This window comes from Amblyomma mixtum, chromosome 3 (genome assembly GCF_055824585.1).
Source record: "Amblyomma mixtum isolate Tamu chromosome 3, ASM5582458v1, whole genome shotgun sequence".
In the NCBI taxonomy this organism is placed as follows: Eukaryota; Metazoa; Arthropoda; class Arachnida; order Ixodida; family Ixodidae; genus Amblyomma; species Amblyomma mixtum.
The window spans coordinates 13,975,188-13,995,269 of NC_143014.1; the positions used below are offsets into that span (position 1 = coordinate 13,975,188).

The window sequence follows — 20,082 nt, forward strand, 5'->3', positions numbered from 1 at the left end:
AATTGAGGACAACGCAGCGAGCTATGGAAAGAAAAATGATAGGCGCAACGTTAAGATACAGGAAGCGGGCAGAGTGGGTGGGGGAACAAACGCAGGTTAATGACAGCCTATTTGAAATCCAGAACCAGAAGGAATGGGCTTAGGCCAGGCATGTATTGTGAAGGCAAGATAACCGCTGGTCCTTAAGGGTGACGGAGTGGATTCCAAGAGAAGGCAAATGTAGCAGGGGGCAGCAGAAAGTTAGGCGGGTGGATGAGATTAAGAAGTTTGCGGGGATACGGTGGCCGCAGCTGGCACAGGACAGCGTTAACTGCAGATACGGGAGAGGCCTTTGTCCTGTAGTGGGTGTAGTCAAGCTGATGATGAAATGAAAAAGTGAGCTGACAGCAGGCAAATCACTAGGAGAAGGCTCAACAACCACAAATTTGGGACTCACTTACCTACGATTACTTCGTACAGCTCAGTGTTAAGTAGGGGCCTTTTCCCTTTCTGTGCATACAGACTGAACAGGACACCAATGCAGTCATGAAAAAGAAACCTCAAAACATTCGTCGTCATGGCACGAACGCTCTTTCCACCAACCATGGACAGCATCTTGCACTATAAGAAAATATGCAAAAATTACGCTCTGCCAGTTGCAAATTAAAAGCCGTTAACAGTCCTTACCAGCTGCTTGCGAGCTGATTCCGAGTTTTTCAGGGAGTTTTCGAGTTCGTCCACTTCATGGAGAGCAACCGAAGGGTAAACTTGTGCAGAAAGTGGCCCCTCAACAACACAGTCTTCATTCCACTGGCATAGTGCTTTCAGAATGTGGTCGTTCTGCTCTTTTATGAAAGTGATCTCCTTTAGAATGCTCCGTGTTGCTACTGAAACGTGAAAGGAAAACAAAGCACTGCACCTAACAGAGAGCAACAGGATAAAGCAAACAGTGACCAAGGATACAAAGTGGTTGGCCTAACAGTAAGTGCATGAAAGAAGTCTGGAATTTTTTAAGGCCTAAGTGGCGATGCAGTTTTACAATGAATATAATGCAAAAGCTGGCCAGATGGCAAAAAAATGCAAATGCCAGTGGTCTTTTTAAATATACAAAGAGAATGAAATGATTAGACTTGAACTAGCAAACATTTATACGTTAAATATAACCATTGCATTATTGCCGAGTGACTTTAAAAATACAGCAGATTAAAGAACTACAGAAACACAAAGATCACTATGAGCAGTTCAAAAATAAGCAAAACCATGATTAATTTACATGCACAGCTTGGCCAAACATAACAAACGAAGCCTCACTTAGAATGCACTTACATGCTATCTCCTGTTTGACAAAGGATGCCAGTGTTTCTTCGTTTCCTAAGAGTTCAAGGCAAGAATAAATACCTGATGCAGGCTTTGCACAGTAATCCTTTCATTTTGCAGACTGCATGCAAACATGGACTGTTCCGACTTACCTCGGCAACTTGCATTTGTTAGCGACGTTAATGGCACTACAGAGAAGAAAAAATTTCTTTATGCGCACCAATGATAAAGATCTTAATATGATTAAAAGGAGTTTCCAGTAAAAATATATGACTGCGAAATACATCTCTTACATACGTTCCTCCTGAGCCAGGTGGACTGGTGTAGTTCTGCTCACTTCACCTGAAAGAACAAACTCGTACATCAGTTTCAGCCTGGAGAACTTCTGGGCTAGTTCGCCGACATGTTAAAGGGTAAAAATAACCGCGAGAAGGCAAGATGTGTGAAAAGAAGTGGACAGGACGAGCGGCAACTAGCAAATGGGGTTTATTGGAAAGAACTTGGTCCAGCAAAAGTGTGCGTCTGTGCATACCATATTGCAACAAAGGTGAACATCTATGCCAGAAAAGAAGGTCATTTTGCCTGCATTCTGCCATGAACGATCACCTTAATTCGTTGCGATATGGTATGAACAGACGCACACTTCTGCTGGCCAAGTTCTTTCCAATAAACCCCATTTGCTAGCTGCCGCTCGTCCTGTCCACTACTCCTCATGTATCCGTTTCTGTCATGCTTTTTGCCCTTTGTCATACATCAGTCTACAGATGCTGGCAACGATCACTGCCTATGTAAACAGCCTGCAATTAGTGCATCAGTTCTGACTGCAGTGTTCTCTGCTGACAGCCAAAGGCATTTGACTCAGGTATTGACAAGCAAGTTAGATGCTACCATCGCAACACTTTCGAATATTCAAATTAAATAATCTGAACCAATACCCAAATCAATAAAAGTTTTCGAACAAATAACGGGCTAGTTGGCTATGCATTTTTACTTGAAAAGTAATCCAGCGCTACACTTTAAGATGGCACAGAAAGGACAGATTAGCTCCCGAATTGTCAGAAGCGTTTTTTATCAAGGAAAGAGTCGACACGTGCGTCAGCACCATATCAATCGCCCTGTGAGCCAATGAATTCAGGTTATTAAATAGGCGATAATATGGAGTCTGCTCTCCTTACTCTACTAGGTTTTTGTTTCTTTCCTACAGCCATGAATGTGTATGCGCTCAGCACCTTCATTCTTTATAAATTTAACTTATGTCTGCTTGGAGTACAGCGCCCTTCCTGTCAAGTTCTTTCTGTGTCCTCGTCTAAAAGTGTAGCGCTGAATTACTTTTCACGCAAAAAAAAATGCACAAGCTGCTTTCGTGAATTTGCATAAAAATAAAAGGTACAAAACTGCTAGTGCGTACAGAAGCTGTTAAAAACAGCACCATGCTTTCATCTTCCATCGTTACAGCAAGGCTGAGACAAGGGGACTGCATGCGAGTAGCTTCCCGCAGCAGCACATGAAATGTGATACTCTTCTCAGTAAGCTCAAGAATATGACGCAGAACTGCTTACCTTGCAAATGAAACTCTGCCTGCTGCAGGGAGTCTGCAAGCAAATTGAACAAAAAGAACAGTATAATACAAAATTACCAATGTACAAAAGCTACTGGAACAGCAAAATGGGCCTCCCTCACCAGTACAACGTGGCTCAAATAAGGGCACGGCTACTGGCTGACTTCCTGCACAATTTGACAAAAACTATTAACAGAGATGCACATGTTGCTTGTGAAGGCTTTAAAGAGCATCTGCGGATAGCCTCTTACCTGAATTCGGCAAAGATGCTGCATGTTGCTTCCTTTCTACACAAGGCATAGAGAAACCAAAAGAAGTTAACATACCTTGGCTGTCTATTCCCCCAGTACACTTAAGCAAGGCAGTGCAAGAGGATGCTGAAACAGGCAAGACATGAGTGGTTTACACTGCGTTTCACACAGACGAGGAAAAAAGATGAAAAAACACTCTTCTGTGTCTTCGTCTTTTCTTTTGTCTGGGCACACTGCTTTCTAACAAGCAAAGTGCCTTCCACCTGTAGCCTTGCAAAGCAAATGCACGTTATCAGAAGGCTAATAAAGAAAACTGTTTTGAATTAAGGTTGGAAAAAACAGAACTCATTTTAAAAAGGGTCTCATAAATTCATCCGGCCAATCAAGAAATTCAAGGGTAAAAACGATTAGTGAACACTAAGATAACAAAGCATCTAAAAGGAGCCACCAACTCAATAGCCTTTACCTCCCTATTCAAGGTCTATAGAATGTTCACGTAATTCGCTACTGACAAGTTTCCAACATTGTAACAACTAATCCCAATTGCAATAGCCTTACCATTTCTTCTCTCCTCTTCCATCAGAGCACTTCTGCAATGCTACCAAAAATGTAAACTTCATCTCATTATGTACATGAAAACCTACTACCTTTGCAACTGCAGAGGTGCCTCACGCAAATCAAAGTCCTCAGCTCCCGTTTCTGATATATCAGATTCTTCCGATGACCACGGCCTCAAAACAATCCTTCGGCGCTTGCCTCTTCCCTTCTCTAAAAAAAATGAAATCTAATAAGACAAAAGCACCTTTTTCACAATAAAAAAATGCGCTCACCTTGATCTGTTGTGCTCTCATTGTCTGTATATTCTGCTCTAGGCAATTTTCGTCTGGCTTCCTCATACGACACTGAAACAGTGAGATATAGAAATTGCTAAATGTACTGCATTTAGAGCCATCGGCAAGGACTACAGCTCGTTAAATGCAAATCAAGCTTTGCATTGTTACGTATGTGCTGCAGCCTTCAATGTAACTATATTTTTTACACTTCATGTGCAAGAACTGTTAAGACATGCAACAGTTCACTTCATAGCATTAATTTATTGACAGTGCAACTGAGAACAAGAACGCTCGGCAAAACCATGAGGAGGAAGAGAGCCTCAGTTATGCAGTCCTGCCGTTGTATTAACTATGTTAGAGTTACTAGAATTTCATATCAGACATCATTACTGAATTTTAAAATCTCGGAACAACAAAAGGCAACAATTTACAAAGCTTACTTGTGAGTACCGTGTATGTCATACATGTTTTCTTGATGACTTTGACATCATATGCTTGCGAAGAATCTATGTCAAGCTCGAACCGTGTTTTAACTAATTCCTGGAGAAGCGCACTATTCTTTGTTTCAGGCCAAAGGCATTTCTTGTCATTTTCCACAAGCCAGTTCGATGCCACCACAGCCACACTGTTTGTTTCCACAAAACGCACTACAGCATACATGTCCCATTAAAGGATGAATACATGAAAACAAAATTACTGCCAGGCATGTTGGTGTGCTGAAGAGAAGGCATATTTTTCACATTCAGATGCAAAATGAAAAATACTTGGCACAGGAACGGAGGAACAAAGGCAAAAGTTAAATGTCGTAGGTACCCCTATGTCCTTGGCAAGCACAATAAAAACACTCATTAAAGGGACTATGCAACGAATTAAAAGTCGCTTGTAAATGTTTTCAGTGCTCAGAAATGATGCTAAGAAGCATTCACACCAAGCATGAATCTTCGGAGCTGGGCCCGCAATTTATTATGAATTTTTAAAAACCGTATTTTTTGAAATTCGCGGGCCGATTGGTGTCTTCGTAGTGACCGATTTTGAAACTAAAAACGTGAAAATAGACGTCACTAGTCCCTAAACGTCGGCAGGCCACCACACGCTGTCATTCGCTGGAGCCACGGCAGCCACGACGTCACGGGCACACTTCCGGTAGCCGCGAAAATCGTCTGCACGTGCCGCCGCGCGACCCCCTCGGGCAAGCCAAAGCCACCTACAAGTCGCAAGCCGAACGTCAGCGAATGACGTAATCATGGGCGGGGTCTAGTCCCAGAGCTGTTTTTATTTTTTCCTGGTGCCCCGCGTGTACGAGTTGAGGGGGAAAAAAAGGAGCGTAATTTTTAATAACTTCGTTGTTATTGACGCTAGCTCGAAAATTCTTGCGCTGGGGTGACGAGTGATGGAATGCCTACCTCCCGTCAGCTTTACGTAATCTCAATTAATTTATTGCATAGTCCCATTAAATGCCATACAACAGATTCTGCAGTCCAATATACCAGCAACCATAAATACACACAAGAACAAAGATGCTTCAGAATATATGCAACAACAGATGGGTTCATTGCCTATAGAAAGAATTGGTGCAAACATGTACTCATGTTGGTGTGACAAATGTACAGACGTGAGCAACAAAAGTGGTATACAACACGAAGCCGATGGCGGAGCACGGGAAAACTGTATCGAAATGCCATATATAGCTACAGCGACAGGGGTCGAGACAGACCCATCTTATCTGCAGTTTCGTCATTTTGGTCTGCCACACTACTGTTTGGCTAAATGCCGAGCGGTACCGCAGCATGAACCGTACCTGAAACTTTGACGAAAACATTGAGTCAAAACTGGACACCGCAGACATCGCCTTTGTTCGTTGGCTCAGTGTCATGTGAACGACCATTACGCTAGCGATATCGCAGCGCGGCGAGCGCCGGTTGCCTTGTGGTATCTTGACCATGCAGTGAAAACAAAGAAATGAGAAAAAAAACGCCACCCACGTGACTTTTGTCGCATCGGAGCGTTTAGGCGAGAAGGAGCGCGACGCATCGAGCCGAGCTAACTGACAAGCTTGTTGATAAAATGGGGCACGGGCAAGATTCTCTCGATCCCAGATAGCTGTTGCTAGATGGCGCTGCAGTGCAGTTTTCCACGGACGAAGAGACGCCGGGATAATGAAACATAGGGCATTATGGGGGTACAACAAATATGAAGTACTAAGAGGTATTTGGAAAGGAATAATAGTGCCGGGACTTACTTTCGGCAATGCGGTTCTGTGCTTAAGGGCAGAAGCTCAGTCGAGATTAGACGTAAATCAGAGAGCTGTTAGAAGATTAGCACCAGGTGCCCACGACAAAACCACAAACGAGGCAGTACAAGAGGATCTGGGCTGGGCATCGTTCGAAGCACGGGAAGCTAAGAGTAAAATACTATATGAAGAACGCCTGAGGAAATTGGACGATAACAGGTGGCCAGCTAAGGTATTTAAATATTTATACAGAAAGAGCGTTGACTCACAGTGGCGGAAAAGAACTAGAAAACTAACCAGTAAGTATGCCGATCATGAGGACGGAGAAAGAAAGAGCATTAAACGACAGGTTAAAAACGCTGAAGTTAAAAATTGGTTGAATTCAATGGAAAAGAAACATAGTGTAGAACTATATTGATACTGAAAAGGGCAGATCAGGAAAGAATTTTTCTATGATAACTCAAGAGGCAGTGCCCTACTTTTTGAAGCTAGGTCAGGATGTCTTAGAACGCGCAGCTACAAAAAGAAATTTAACGAAGATGACACATGTGCAGTGTGTGGTAGATCTGTGGAAACAATTGAACACCTCATAATCAAATGTGATGGTATCCATCCGGATGTCGATGCAGGCACAGTCACTCTTCCTGAGGCCCTATGATTTAAAGATAACAATGGTCATGTAAATAGATCAGAAGTGGAAGTTAGCGAAAAGCGATTGGAGGATTGGTGGCTAAAAAGCAAAGATGTGGCATAAGGTTGGAATTGTAGGAAACCGTAGGTAAAGATGATGGCGAATCTTAATGAGAATTGCCAACACAGTAAACAAAAAAATAGTAAAGAAAGAAAAGCTCAGCATGGTGGCAATTGCCACCACCCAGTTGCAAAGGGGGCGCTCCTATACATCCATCCATCCATCCTTAGATTCTGTATATGCTACCAAAGGTAGCAGAGTTGCGCGTAGGTCCGCCATCTTGCCTGTCAAGCAACCGAAGTTATGCGGCGAAGCCGCACTCCGTTTCTGCAGGCGACATGCTTAGCGCATAACCGATCGACCGTGGGCGCTTTTGTGAAGTTTGTAAACCCCTTTTCGCTTGATCGCAAACAAATAGCATTGAAACAGCTGACTGCGTAACCCAGACAAAAAATATAGTCAAGAAAAAGCGCTGCTCTTTCTAGCACGCACCGTGAGCTTCTGCAGGAGCCGATTCCCACAGTCACCTTCCCCGAACTGTTTACCTGGTAACTTAAAGGGCCACTGGCCACCCTCTGCTCGAAAATATTTTCTACCTCTCTGGTAGCAAGGCGTCGTCCCCGGAAGACGCAGCCGCATATATTTTTTGAAAAGACTCATTAATCGCGTAGTTACAGCCATCGCAATCAAGCTACTTCGCCATGCTCTTCTCCTTCCGTTCCCTCCTCGAGATTTTTCTCTCACGCGCCTCGTCGATTAGGCTCCGCAAGGGAAAATCGCCCTTCCTCCGACGTTAGCCGGAGGCATGGTGTCTGGCGGAGTACGTCACGTATCTACGTCATGGCCCTGCGGCGGGTCTCCCGAAACCCTCTCTATTTTGCTCTTTCAGTCTCCTCGCGGTGTTTCGACGCGTTTTTTTTTTCTTTTTCTTTGTCCTGCTTCTCCCCAGTTGCTTGGGTCGTGGACGTAGTCGTCCAGAGCGAAGTGTCTTCCGCAAACCATCACATTCTTTACCGGTGTGTCAGGAAGGCCGACGCTTTGGAGCCAGACACGACTCAACTCATCATCTCCTGGCAATCTGTGCCGGATCGTCGTTCAACTCCAGTCGCTGCGTGCGCATCCAACGACGAAACAGCGTCCTTGAATTTTCTCCGCACACTGAACGATAGAGAGGCGCGATCGGCTCGACCACCTAAACTTGTTAGCGAACGCATTCTTTCATGCATCTGTTTGTCAACCAAAGTTAGCGCGCCACCTTTTCATTACATTTTTTTTAGGCCTCCCCATCGTTTCACGACCAGAAGGGCGGGAGTGTTCGAAACACACGGCGAAGCGCGGACCCGGCAACCGCCAGTTTGCTTTTCTCCGTGTGTGTTCATGTGCTCTGTGTTTTTCTGTCTTTTCTCCGCTCCTAAGCTCATGTCGTTCATTGGAGTCAAGGCGTAGGCAAGATGCACGAAGGATAAGCGGTGTGTATCCGGAGCGGTCAAGTAGGCGAGCGAGGCAAAGGCTCTACTGCGCAAGTAATTAAAACCTTGTTTTGGGGGGCTTGCATGGAAGAAAAAACTGAGAAGGGAGCGCGCACGCAGAGGGCTATCTCGTGACGTGATCACAGCGGAGGGGGCGAACCGACTCACTCAGTTTTACTATTTTTTACGTTTTATGACTACGGTTCAAGGCTGTCGCCGTACGCTCCCTTCATGCGGGTTTATAGGAATGTGCCAAGATGGAAGGAAATGTGTATGGAAGAAAAAAAAATCTGAGGAGGGAGCGCGCACGCAGAGGGCGTCCTCGTGGCATGATCACTAAAGCCCCTCAATGAAGCAAAAGTAGCGAACAGCTTTGAACTTTCCGACACTCCTCCTCTCCTAGCGCACCGCCAGATAATCGAGCCTCTCATTGGCTGAGGCGCCGTGGTCACGTGTTAGCGCGCTTTTTGGCTCCGCAGCAGACGCCGGCGCCATGGTCAGGGCTAGAAATCACGCTTCGTTTCCTTTTGGTGCAACGCAGTTTTGGCGGGAGCGTTTCCCCAGCTTTGATGGTGTCTGCGCGCCGCGGTGACGCCGAGCATTTGTTGCGCTTGCGGGTGCAACAACCGAGGAGGCAGTGGGAAAGGTTTTACCTCATTCCTTACGCAAAAAGCAATGCGGCAAATGCATAGGATCGGCCGGGAAAGCATTGATAATGAACTGGATTCCGTCTTTACGATGCGAGTGCCGCTCTTCAGTGTGCAGTTGCGTTTTTTTTCGGGGGATTTGGTGCGAAGCGCGAGAGACTGCAGTCTCTCTTCGCAGTTAATGCCGTTTGGCATGGTTGTAGATGGATTCGTTCACTTGCGGGCTACGAAAGAGTTGCTTTTCGTTGTCTTAGCCCCGCCGTTCACGCTGCTGGCTCTGCTAGGCTCTGCAGGCGTAGCTTTGATGAAGCGTGCGTTACGTGGCGTATTCGTGGCTGAAGTCGGACTCGTTCGCGGGCTCAACTCAAAACTTGCGCTTCATGTTCTTTGAACTCTGCTGTTTATGCTGCTCGCGGTGCGGGTCTAGCTTTCATGTTGCGCGCATCGCTGGACGTATTTGTTTTGTTGCAATGGCTGATAAGAGGACATTGCCTTCAATCGTGTAATTGCCATGCATAATGCGCAGCAGTCTGGACTGCCGCAGTTCATTAATCGCTTTCGGTCGAAGCAGCGGGGAAAAAATTCGAGCTGAAAAGCAAAAACTCGTGTTCACTCAGTCCTGTTCGAAGCAAAGCGTTGTTCATTTAGAATGTTACTTCACGCGAAAATTGAAAACCCAAAAAAAGTATGCAACTATTGACGGAGGTCCTCGCATGCATTCTCAAGTATCATCCACACAGATATCTAGTATTCAAGCGATAGTTCGGTTACTATGCCTAGCCACAGTAACGACCGATATTGGTATAAACCCTGCGGTTCTCGCTTGCGGGCGGATCTCGCTTCAACAGCGGGAACCGCCCCTTTGGTATCGAGTTTATGAGCGAAGGAGTCCAACTGCAACAAAACAAATACGTCCAGCGATGCTCGCAACATGAAAGCTAGACCTGCACGGCGAGCGGCGTGAACAGCAGAGTTCCAACAACATCAAGCGCAAGTTTTGAGTCGAGCCGGCGAACGAGTCCGACCACGAATACGCCACGTATCGCGCGCTACATCAAAGCTACCCTTGCAGAGCCTAGCAGAGCCTAGCAGAGCCAGCAACGTGAACGTTGGGGCTAAGACAGTGAAAAGCAAGGCTTTCGCAGCCCGCGAGCGAAAGAATCCATCGACAACCATGCCCAACGGCATTAACTGCGAAGAAAGACTGCAGTCGCTCGCGCTTCACACCGAATCCTCAAAAAAATATCTGCCGCTCCCGTAACCGAGAGTAGAGTAAGCATGAAATGCTTACGGGCATAAAACATTGGTTGTAGATGGTACTAGTCAAAATCTTGAAATGGGTCTAGTGTTCAACACACCACACCACACTCTTCCTGTTGCGTCGAAGCGATCGCCTGCAATAGAGCGGGCTTAGGTAGGTAGCCGCGAACCGAGGCGGCCTTGTCGCTTTCGGGAGCGGCCGCATAATCATGGCGTTGTCGGCAGGGGCGAGCAGTCTTCTGCTGTGACGTATCACTCGCAAAGCGATCGCTTTCCGCAAGACGTTTCCTACCTCTCCTTTCATCAGGCTCCATTGCTCGGCTTAAGCAAGCAGCTGTGACGGTGGTGGTATTTGAATGCAGGACGATGCAGAAGCGTACGCGGACACGATGAGACGCAAGCCTGACAAGAATGTATATGCAGCGGGTCTGAAGGCCAAGTGGCCGGTCTTTTACATGCGTGAGTGCGGGACTGCAGCGCTATCCTTGTGGATGGCGCGGAAGCAGTTTTTCAGCCAAAAGCCCTTCTCCCCCTACCCTTCAGCTCCCCTCTTGCTCTCGTCTTGTCTCGTTAAATCTCGTACGGTTCCCGGATGTTCTCGTTTCAGTGCCCGGATGTTGGCTCTCGGTCTCGGCGTGACGTCACCACACTGCCGACAACGGGAGCTAAAAGCATTTCATGCTTAAAAAAAACGCGACTGACAACTGAAGAACGGCCGCGCACATCGTAAAGGCAGGGATCCAGCTCATTATCAATGCTTTCCCGGCCAATCCTATGCAGCCAAACATTTCGGCAAGCCGCATTGCTTTTTGCGGCCGGAATGACAAAAAACCTTTCCCACTGCCTCCTCGGTTGTTGCACCCGCAAGCGCGACAAAAGCTCGGCGTCGCCGCAGCGCGTAGACATCATCAAAGCTGGGGAAACGCTCCCGCCAAAACTGTGTTGCACCAAAAGGAAGCGAAGCGCGATTTCTACCCTCGACGATGGTGCCGGCGTCTGCTGCGGAGCCAAAAAGCGCTAACCCGTGACCACGGCTCCTCAGCCAATGAGAGGCTCGATTATCCGCCGGTGCGCTAGGAGAGGAGGAGTGTCGGAAAGTTCAAAGCTTTTCGCTACTTTTCCTCACAGCAGGAGGGGGGGAACCGACTCACTCAGTTTTACTATTTTTTTACTTTTATGCGTAGCATATTGCAATCACTCAGTTCAGCCCTTGGGCGCGGCCGGGCAGCCACCAAACCACGTGACGTGACGTCAAGCGGTGACGTGACGTCACCAAACCACTTAAAAAAAAAAGAAAAAAGAACGGCTGAGCATGGTGGCGGTTGCCACCGCCCCGTTTCAAAGGGGGCGCTCCTATCCATCCATCCATACGTCACGGAGGAAAAGCTGCTGAGAAAATCGAGTGCCGCCAAGCAATACCTCGCGCAAAAAGACCGCGCAATATGCAACGCATTCTTGGCTTAACCAAGCTAAGCCTGGGCATCTTTTTTATGACTATAGTCGGATACAACTTAAGAAGGCAGCGGCTTTTCCCTGTCAAAGGATCCCCCTCTCCAGCCAATGGCGTCGGCTGATTCTCATGAGTCTGCTGGCATGACAATACAGGGAGTGGCAGATGAAAGGGGATAGACCCTTCAGTCCATAGTAGGGGATAAACCCCTCTCTCCATTGTAGCAGGGCTCACTGCATTGTCACCCTAGCAGGGTGATGAAAATCAGCCGATGCCATTGGCTGGAGGGGGGTTCTTTGACGGGGAAAAGCCGCTGCGTTTATTAAGTTGTATCCGACTACAGGGTTTAAGGCTGTCGCCGGACACTCCCTCAGTTTTTTTTTCCTTCATGCAGGCTTGTAGCCATGTGCCAAAACGGAAGGTACTGCAGAAAGCGCGCGCGCAAGGAGCAGACGACGTGACGCCCCGGCTACGCCCCCCCATTCGTCCGTCAGTCAGAACCATGGTTACACCGTGGACAGAGCGATGACCAATGGAATGCCTTTAGCGAAAGTTTTCCGTGTGATGTCAAACAAAAGGCTCGGGAGCCAGAGTAGAGGAAGAAGACGTTTGCTTGTGGAAGTAAAGAACGAGTGGGCGTTGATTTGAATTTTACAGCTTTTTGGGGCGCGCATGGCTCTAGTATTTTGCTGAGGTTATCTTCGATGCCTCATCTATGCAGTGGGCTTGTTTTCCAAAAATGTCCTGACTCTAGCCAGTTGCATTTTAAAGGGTACCTGCCCAGGGTCCGGACATTTTTGAAAAACAAGCCCACTGCACAGATGAGGCATCGAAGATAATCTCTGCAAAATACTAGAGCCATGCGCGCCCCGAAAAGCTGCAAAAATTCAAATCAAAGCCCGCTCGTTCTTTCCTTCCACAAAAATGTCCCCGCCCACTACTCTGAACACCTTTGACAACATAGGGGTTACTTTCGCTAAAGGCATTCCATTGGTGCATCGTTCTCACTGACGGGAGAAGGTTGGCCGTCACGTCGTCTGTGCAACGCTTTCCGCAGAGCCTTCCGTTTTGGCACATTCCTACAAACCCGCATGAAGGAACAAAAAAAAAAGTACGGAGGGAGCGTACGGCGACAGCCTTGAACCGTAGTCATAAAACGTAAAATATAGTAAAAGTGAGTGAGTCGGTTCGCCCCCCCGCCGTGTTCACGTCACGAGATAGCCCTCTGCGTGCGCGCTCCCTTCTCAGTTTTTCTTTCTTCCATGCAAGCCCCCCAAAACAAGGTTTTAATTACTTGCGCAGTAGAGCCTTTGCCTCGCTCGCCTACTTGACCGCTCCGCACACACACCGCTTATCCTTCGTGCATCTTGCCTACGCCTTGACTCCAGTGAACGACATAAGCTTAGGAGCGGAGGAAAGACACAAACACACAGAACACAAACACACATGGAAAAAAGCAAACTGGCGGTTGCCGGGTCCGCGCTTCGCCGCGTGTTTCGAACAAACCGACTTCCGCCCCTCCGGTCGTGAAACGATGGGGAGGCCTAAAAAAAATGAAAAGGTGGCTCGCTAACTGGGGTTGACAGACAGATGTATGAAAGGATGCGCTCGCTAACAAGTTTAGGTGGTCGAGCCGATCGCGCCTCTCGACAGTTCAGTGTGCGGAGAAAATGCAACGACGCTGTTTCGTCGTTGGATGCGCACGCAGCGACTGGAGTCGAACCATGATCCGGCACAGATTTCCAGGAGATTATGAGTTGAGTCGTGTCTGGCTCCAACGCATCGGCCTTTCTGACACAACGGTAAAGAATGTGGTGTTTTCCGGAAGACACTCCGGACGACTACGTCCACGACCCAAGCAACTGGGGAGAGGAAGAACAGAGAAAAAAAACGCGACGAAACGCCGCGAGGAGACCCAAAGTGAAAAATAGAGAGGGCTTTGGGAGACCCGCCGCTCTCCGCCACCCCCCCCCCCACCCCTCAAATTGACCGGGTAGCAAGCAAAAACCAAGCAAACAATTCTGTTCAAGGTGGGGTCATGACGTAGACATGCGACGCACTCCACCAGACACCGCATTTCCCGCTAGCATCGGAGGAGGAAGGGTGCTTTTCCCTTGCGGAGCCTACTCGACGAGGCGCGCGAGAGAAAAATCTCGAGGAGGAAACGGAAGGAGAGGAGGCTCGCCCAGAGAGGCAGAGAGTATTTCTTACCAGAGGGTGGTCCGCGGCCCTTTAAGGGCAGACTCAGTACTCTGAATACGCCGTACAAATGCAGCATTCATTCATATTTGCAGCAACATTTAATCGCCGGACCTGCGTGAAAAAAACCTGTTTATATCCCCTTTCTTGAATCCGAAACTCCTGCAAAATGTTGTGAGCCGGAACTAAAGGACAGTATAAAATCCAGAATACAGTTTACTCGAAACTGGATGAACGTTAGCATCTGAAATAAACAGTCACACGCCTAAACAAGTTTTCTCTCGCTTAAAAATTGTTTGCCATTACAATCAGATGCCTAAACCTGTTTTCCCTCGCTTAAAAATTGTTTGCCATTCAGGTTTTATGCTAACAGGAATAAATACGCAACGCTGAGCTCTATTTTGGCGTTTAAACAGCGTAGACGAAAAAGCGCAGTGCCGCAAGTCCAGCCTGTTTTCGGTAAAGAAACCTCAATGCAACTTCTAGCAAAAAAATATAGAGAGAGAGCTACGCACATGAACAGCAGCGAACGTAAACAGCCGTTGGATAGTGGATACGCTTCGAACTTGGCCGGCTGTAAATCCAGTTCGCTGCAGCGGCCAACGTTAATGGAACCATTAACGTTGGCAGCGGCGGCGTCGGGAATTACAAAAAGTGTCCTGAGCGTCTCCTTCTCCGCAGTACACAGTTGCTTGGGCACCACGTGATGGCGCTCTACCATTGGAGTCGCGAGCGGCATTTTTAAAACGGATGCGCAACTCTGCTACCTTTGGTAGCATATACAGTTACTCTAGCTTTCCTGAGCTCCGCCATCGGCTGCGTATTGTACGCCACTTTTGCTCACGACTGTAGACAAATAAAAGAAGCAAACATTACTCATCTAAATCAATAGCATGCATACACCAACTTAGCACTTCTGTTCATTTGTATACATTTCAGGTCTAACTATTCCATAATTATACATATGCACTGCAGTGAGAGGTAGTTACTACTTGGTGGCATGCTAATGCACAAACTACAAAAGAAAGCAGATTTCTCAACACAGTGGGCACACCACAGTACAAAGAGCTTGGCAAAAGTGGCACCACAAGGTAATAAGGATGAAAAGCATTCCACAATGCATTAGCATGTAATTCACACATCATGCCTTCAGTCACATATCCACATTTCTAAGAAACTTGAAAGATGCGGGTTCGATCCCGGCCGCGGCGGCTGAATTTCGATGGAGGCGAAATTCTACAGGTGTGTATACTGTGCGATGTCAGTGCACGTTAAAGAACCCCAGGTGGTCTAAATTTCCGGAGCCCTTCACTACGGCGTCCCTTCCCTCATAGCCTCAGTCGCTTTGGCACGTTCAACCGCAATAAACAACAAACAAAAAGAACATTTGTAAGAATAGTTTTCAATGAAATAGGTGAACAATCCACCACACACACTGGATCCTCATAAAATTAATTACGCCAACCTGATCAAAGTGAAGATAGGCATTTAACAGCGAGACAGCACACCAAGTTTCACGCATGATTTTGCTCAAAGCAGACAAGCGGAAATTCAGTGTAAGTATTCAAGTGTTGATTGTATGAATTAGTGTAAAAATTGCATATTCAGACTTTGAGCCTCCGAAAGGCATCAAGACACACTTCGTTTTGATGTCAGTGACCTTCCATGACTGGAGAGGCCCATCAGTTTCTCTCACAACGAAAATTCCCAGCTTGGATGATGCGCAGGGAGTCGTGTAAAGATCACCAAGAACTTCAAGCTTCTTGCCAATTACAACTTTGTGTCCATGATCATCATGAGTAAAGTTTAAGACCATGACCACAGTTGAATCAGCCATGGTGCAAATGTTGTTGCCTAGCGATGTCCTCAAAGTGAACAGGGGAAGACTTGCAATATGAAACTGAGGACCACAACAACGTTCTATTAATGGACGACAGTTGTGCGTCTGCGAGTATTTCACTTCTTGCTGAGACTGCTCCTTTACACTAAAGAAGGTTCCAGTAGACTTACGTTCAGCGATGCGTTTAACAAGCTGTTCCAGCAGCCTCGCAGAGTGCTTAACTAACTTCTTTAAATGGCGCATGTAATTTTCGGCAGGAAATGCACTAAAACTGTCATGTGCGCCATGGTTGACAACATCATCACACAAATGAACCAATGAATGAATATTGTATGAAAGGTTCTGCTTTCCATACAGTGCCTTGAATGTTGCTACAAAGCAAATCAAAAGTTCTTTCGCGTAGTCACAATACTGGTGACATGTCTCTGCACTCGAAAGAATTGTTATTGCAACATGCAAAATGAGGAAATGACTATAAATCTTTTTGGACAACACGCCTCAGAGTACTGAAGGGCCAAAGTAAAGAAGAAAGCAACGCAGCTCAGTTGCTTTCCACCTGTCAATGTCTCGAGGATCGCGCCTTGCGAGCAAACTCTTCGCACTGGGCGCCTGCCAGCAACAACAGCTGTTCGGAGATTTTTTCGACTGAAGACGAAGATAAACGATGTGCCAATGGACCTCGCATCCAAAGCAATATTAGCTTTTTTGTCACTACAATACAAACCAAATGCATGTAGTCCACGGAAATTTTGAAACTAAGCCAATTGGCAGTGCCGAGAGGGGCGTATCTGCAACATGGTGTTCTTCCTGGGATTTCTGGGCAAAGTTAGAGTCAGTACGCAATGGCGCCTGCGTCTCTGGGAACACCACCCTCCCATCAACATACTCCCCTTTCTGCTGGGCACTTTCCACATCCTTAGTACCCGGAGTGAAGCTTAGTGCCTAAAATGAAAGCACGGGCTGGTGCATCACACACAAATCCTTTGATAGTTATTGAAAATAATCTATCGTCAACTTTGACCCCTTCATTCAAAAGAACAAGTAGTTCAGTGACTAATGGGCGAAGAAAATCATTTAACGATGCAGGTTTTTTGTAGCCGTGATAGCACCCAACAAGAAAAACACCTGTGCTCGGGATAGTGTCCGCTCTCGCGAGAATCGGCCAAAACTGACTTTGGGAGCTTTTGGTGAGTGGAAGGCCGTCAACTTTATTCTTTATTCAAGAGTTACTCCGCATTTGCCCGAAGGCGTTATAGCAGGGGGGTTACAGATTGGCAAAAAATGCATCTTCACTTTCAGAGCACACTTGCATTTCGGAAAGCCGGTTCCACTGTTGCACTATTTTAACAAAAAATGAATTTGCAAACAAGTTCGTCCTGGTACGGTACTCTCTAATTTTACGGGAATGGTCATGTCGTTGAGAAACGTAAAAGGGCTGTTTGAAGTAACTTTCAGAATCAATCCCCGTTTTTCCGTGAACTATTAAGTACAGCAATTTTAGCCTCAATTTTCTTCTACGGGAAGCGAGTGGTTCCCATTGCAATTCTTTTTTCATTGCTGTACAACTATCCCTTCGCCCGTACCTGCTCAAGACGAACCTTGCTGATCTGTTATGAATTTTTTCAAGTTTTTCAATTAACACCCGATGTGCAGGGTCCCATACAATACAGGCATATTCAATGATAGGTCGAACACAAGAGAGAAAAGCAGTTTTCTTGAGGTTTGGCTGCGAAGACCTTAAACTCCGCTGTATGAAATTTAGTGCCCTACCGGCTTTGGTAACCACATGATCCACGTGAGCATTCCAGGAACAGTCATCTGTTAGTATAACACCTAAGTATCTGTAAGTACATTTCTGTGGGATCAATTCATTACTTATGCGATACTGAGCTTGGACTTTGATTTTTTTCGTGAAAAACAAAGATGAGCGCATTTCTCCGTATTCAAAGACATTTTCCATTTCAGACACCAATCGTGGATAAGTGTTAGGTCAGTTTGGAGTTGAACGACATCATTGGCGTTGTTAATTTTCCTGTACAAAACGCAGTCATCTGCAAACAGACGTATACTTGAGGAGATACCGAATGAAATATCATTTATATAAATTAAGAACAGGAGTGGCCCCAGGACCAACCCCTGTGGGACCCCTGATGTCACATCAACGTAATCTGAACATACACCGTTTAGGACTACACGTTGGCGGCGGCCGAGCAAATAATTCTGAATCCATATTATAACAGCTGTGTCCAGATTCAACATTTTTAGTTTATAGAGAAGGAGTGGGTGTGACACAGTGTCAAACGCTTTCCGAAAATCCAGAAATATGCAGTCTGTTTGCCCCCCGCGATCAACTTCAGATACAAGTTCGTGATCAAATTCAACAAGTTGAGTAGTACATGATAAACCTTTCCGGAACCCATGTTGTTCCTTCGTGAGCAAATCATTCTTTACCGGGTGGTTCATTATTTCTGTGTATAAGAAGTGCTCAAAGATTTTGCATGAAACTGATGTTAGAGAAATAGGCCTGTAATTTGACACATCTTTTCTTGATCCGCCTTTATGAATCGGGACCACATGAGCTATTTTCCAGTCGTGTGGTAAAAGACCCGTATCCAAAGATTTTTTATAAATAAGGCATAGATACTGTGAGATAGGATGAGCACAGTTCTTTAGCAACCGGGGTGAGATGCCGTCTGGACTACAGGCCTTTGATTCATCTATATCTTCTAGGAGCGCTAGAATCCCTCTTACACTTATTTCAACTGGCGGCATTACAAAGAACATTAGCTCAATGTTCTGCAGTAGTAATGCTCTGTTACGAAATTTACCCACGATGCCCTTCACGCTCTCCGCGATTCCGAAGTGGAAGTACGAACCTCCAGCACAATTTTCTACCAGAGCCGAACGCGGCGTTTTGAGCAGTGTCCGAGCATTGGACAGTAAGTCTGCGAAGCACGTGTGCGTTTTTAACAACTTGAGGAGCGAAGAAAGCGCAGTTTGCGTAATGTTTTCTTCGCATGCCCAGTTCGCCAGTTGTTCAGCCATTTGGCGCGCATTATCTAAATCTTCGTCAGAGCTCTGTGAGCCTGGTTCGCTCGCGTTGGTTCGCTGTTATCACTCTCTCGCTCCCGTGTATCAGCAGTCGAGCAAGAAGGCGTATCTGTGGGCCCTATCTCTGCCTTGTTTTGCTCTGCAACATCATCCATCGCGGAAACACTAGCTGAACCGAAGCTCTGCTCGTCTGATTCTCTGCCAGAAGAATCATGAGCAGCGAGAGTGCAACATGGAGCGCCAAGAGTACGTTCAACGCCACTTGCTGAAGTTTCACCAATAACGGCTACACTTTGCTCAGCAGTACCACCGACGGCACTTGTTGACGGTTCGGCAATATCAGCGACACTTTGTTCAGCTGATGCACTGAAAGTCTGTTCGTTTGCCACAGTCCTTTCTGTTTCTATGCTGCGCATTAGCGGCTCCACCGCAGCATCAAGACGTCGGTGCTTTTGCTGGCTTGACAGGGCGCTGAGGGCTTTTTTCTTCCTTTCCATTGTCGTAGTTTCGCGGTTCCACTACGGCAAGCAATTAAAGAAACACTTACTTTTTGCAGGACATAAGGAGACAAAGGCTGACAAAGGCGTGCAAAACACCAGTGGTTTCGAATTTCGTCTCGCTTCTGTCCCAAGCTTGCAGTTGAACTGGCTAAACCTAAACTAGCTAAGCCTGCAAAAGTGACAGCGCAACGCCAGCAAAGCCTTGCGAGCAAATGACAAAACTTTTGAAAAAGAAAATTCATTAGCATGAAATATAAACGAAACTAAACATTCTTTATTTTCGTTTAATTTTTGAAAACATTAAAAGTAAGACTTTGAACTTATAACGTTTCAATGAAAACTTATAGCTGTAAACAAATGCTCCTATCAAGGAGCCGTATGCAGCCAAGTCAGGACACAGCCAGACATGGCTTTCCTCCATGGCTGAGACATAGCTGAGATAGCTGAGAAGTCGGTGGTTTGGCGAGGAATAGAAAAAAACGTACTTCATACGTTCTTGTACCTACCTTGATTATTGGCGACTGAACTCCGGAAGACGCACTATCTGTGTGAGTGAAAAGCTAGTATTACGCTATACTTCATCACGCTAGTTGTTTACAGTGGAGTGGAAGCTATGAGCGTGAGGCGACGGCTTCAAGACTTTGGCTCGCGAGCAACGACACATTCGCGGAAGTCTTTTGCCTCGCTGGCGCTCGAAAACTTTCACTCCACTCCGAGCATAGTTGTGAAATGAAGTAGGCGTGGAGGAAGGATGCCGCCGATGATCGTTTTATGGACATTCCTGTTACCCTGCCCCTACGCAATCAT

The 20,082-nt window shown here is 46.5% G+C and overlaps 2 protein-coding genes across 2 annotated transcripts; both read right to left on the bottom strand.

The window, feature by feature from the left end:
• Positions 1 to 194: 194 nt before the first annotated feature.
• On the bottom strand, positions 195 to 3,157 carry LOC149349273 (uncharacterized). The gene is made up of 8 exons (XM_089576762.1): positions 3,106 to 3,157; positions 2,977 to 3,021; positions 2,856 to 2,888; positions 1,590 to 1,638; positions 1,449 to 1,484; positions 1,306 to 1,350; positions 667 to 866; positions 195 to 600 (listed from the first exon to the last, which is right to left on the bottom strand). The coding sequence occupies exons 1-7, from the start codon at positions 3,152 to 3,154 to the stop codon at positions 782 to 784; spliced, it is 342 nt and encodes a 113-aa protein (XP_089432888.1). The 5' UTR covers positions 3,155 to 3,157; the 3' UTR covers positions 195 to 600; positions 667 to 781.
• On the bottom strand, positions 2,971 to 19,419 carry LOC149349274 (uncharacterized). The gene is made up of 4 exons (XM_089576763.1): positions 19,323 to 19,419; positions 3,936 to 4,007; positions 3,753 to 3,873; positions 2,971 to 3,231 (listed from the first exon to the last, which is right to left on the bottom strand). Coding segments are annotated over exons 1-4 (219 nt in total). The 5' UTR covers positions 19,324 to 19,419; the 3' UTR covers positions 2,971 to 3,206.
• Positions 19,420 to 20,082: the final 663 nt, after the last annotated feature.

Coding starts and splice junctions, on each gene's coding strand:
- LOC149349273 (XM_089576762.1), bottom strand. CDS start 3,154: ATGCCTTGTGTAGAAAGGAAGCAACATGCAGCATCTTTGCCGAATTCA. Junction 1,639..2,855: donor GGCAGAGTTTCATTTGCAAG/GTAAGCAGTTCT, acceptor TTGTTCTTTCAG/GTGAAGTGAGCAGAACTACA. Junction 1,485..1,589: donor CTGGCTCAGGAGGAACGTAT/GTAAGAGATGTA, acceptor TCTTCTCTGTAG/TGCCATTAACGTCGCTAACA.
- LOC149349274 (XM_089576763.1), bottom strand. Junction 3,874..3,935: donor TGAGAGCACAACAGATCAAG/GTGAGCGCATTT, acceptor CATTTTTTTTAG/AGAAGGGAAGAGGCAAGCGC. Junction 3,232..3,752: donor GCACCTCTGCAGTTGCAAAG/GTAGTAGGTTTT, acceptor TGCCTGTTTCAG/CATCCTCTTGCACTGCCTTG.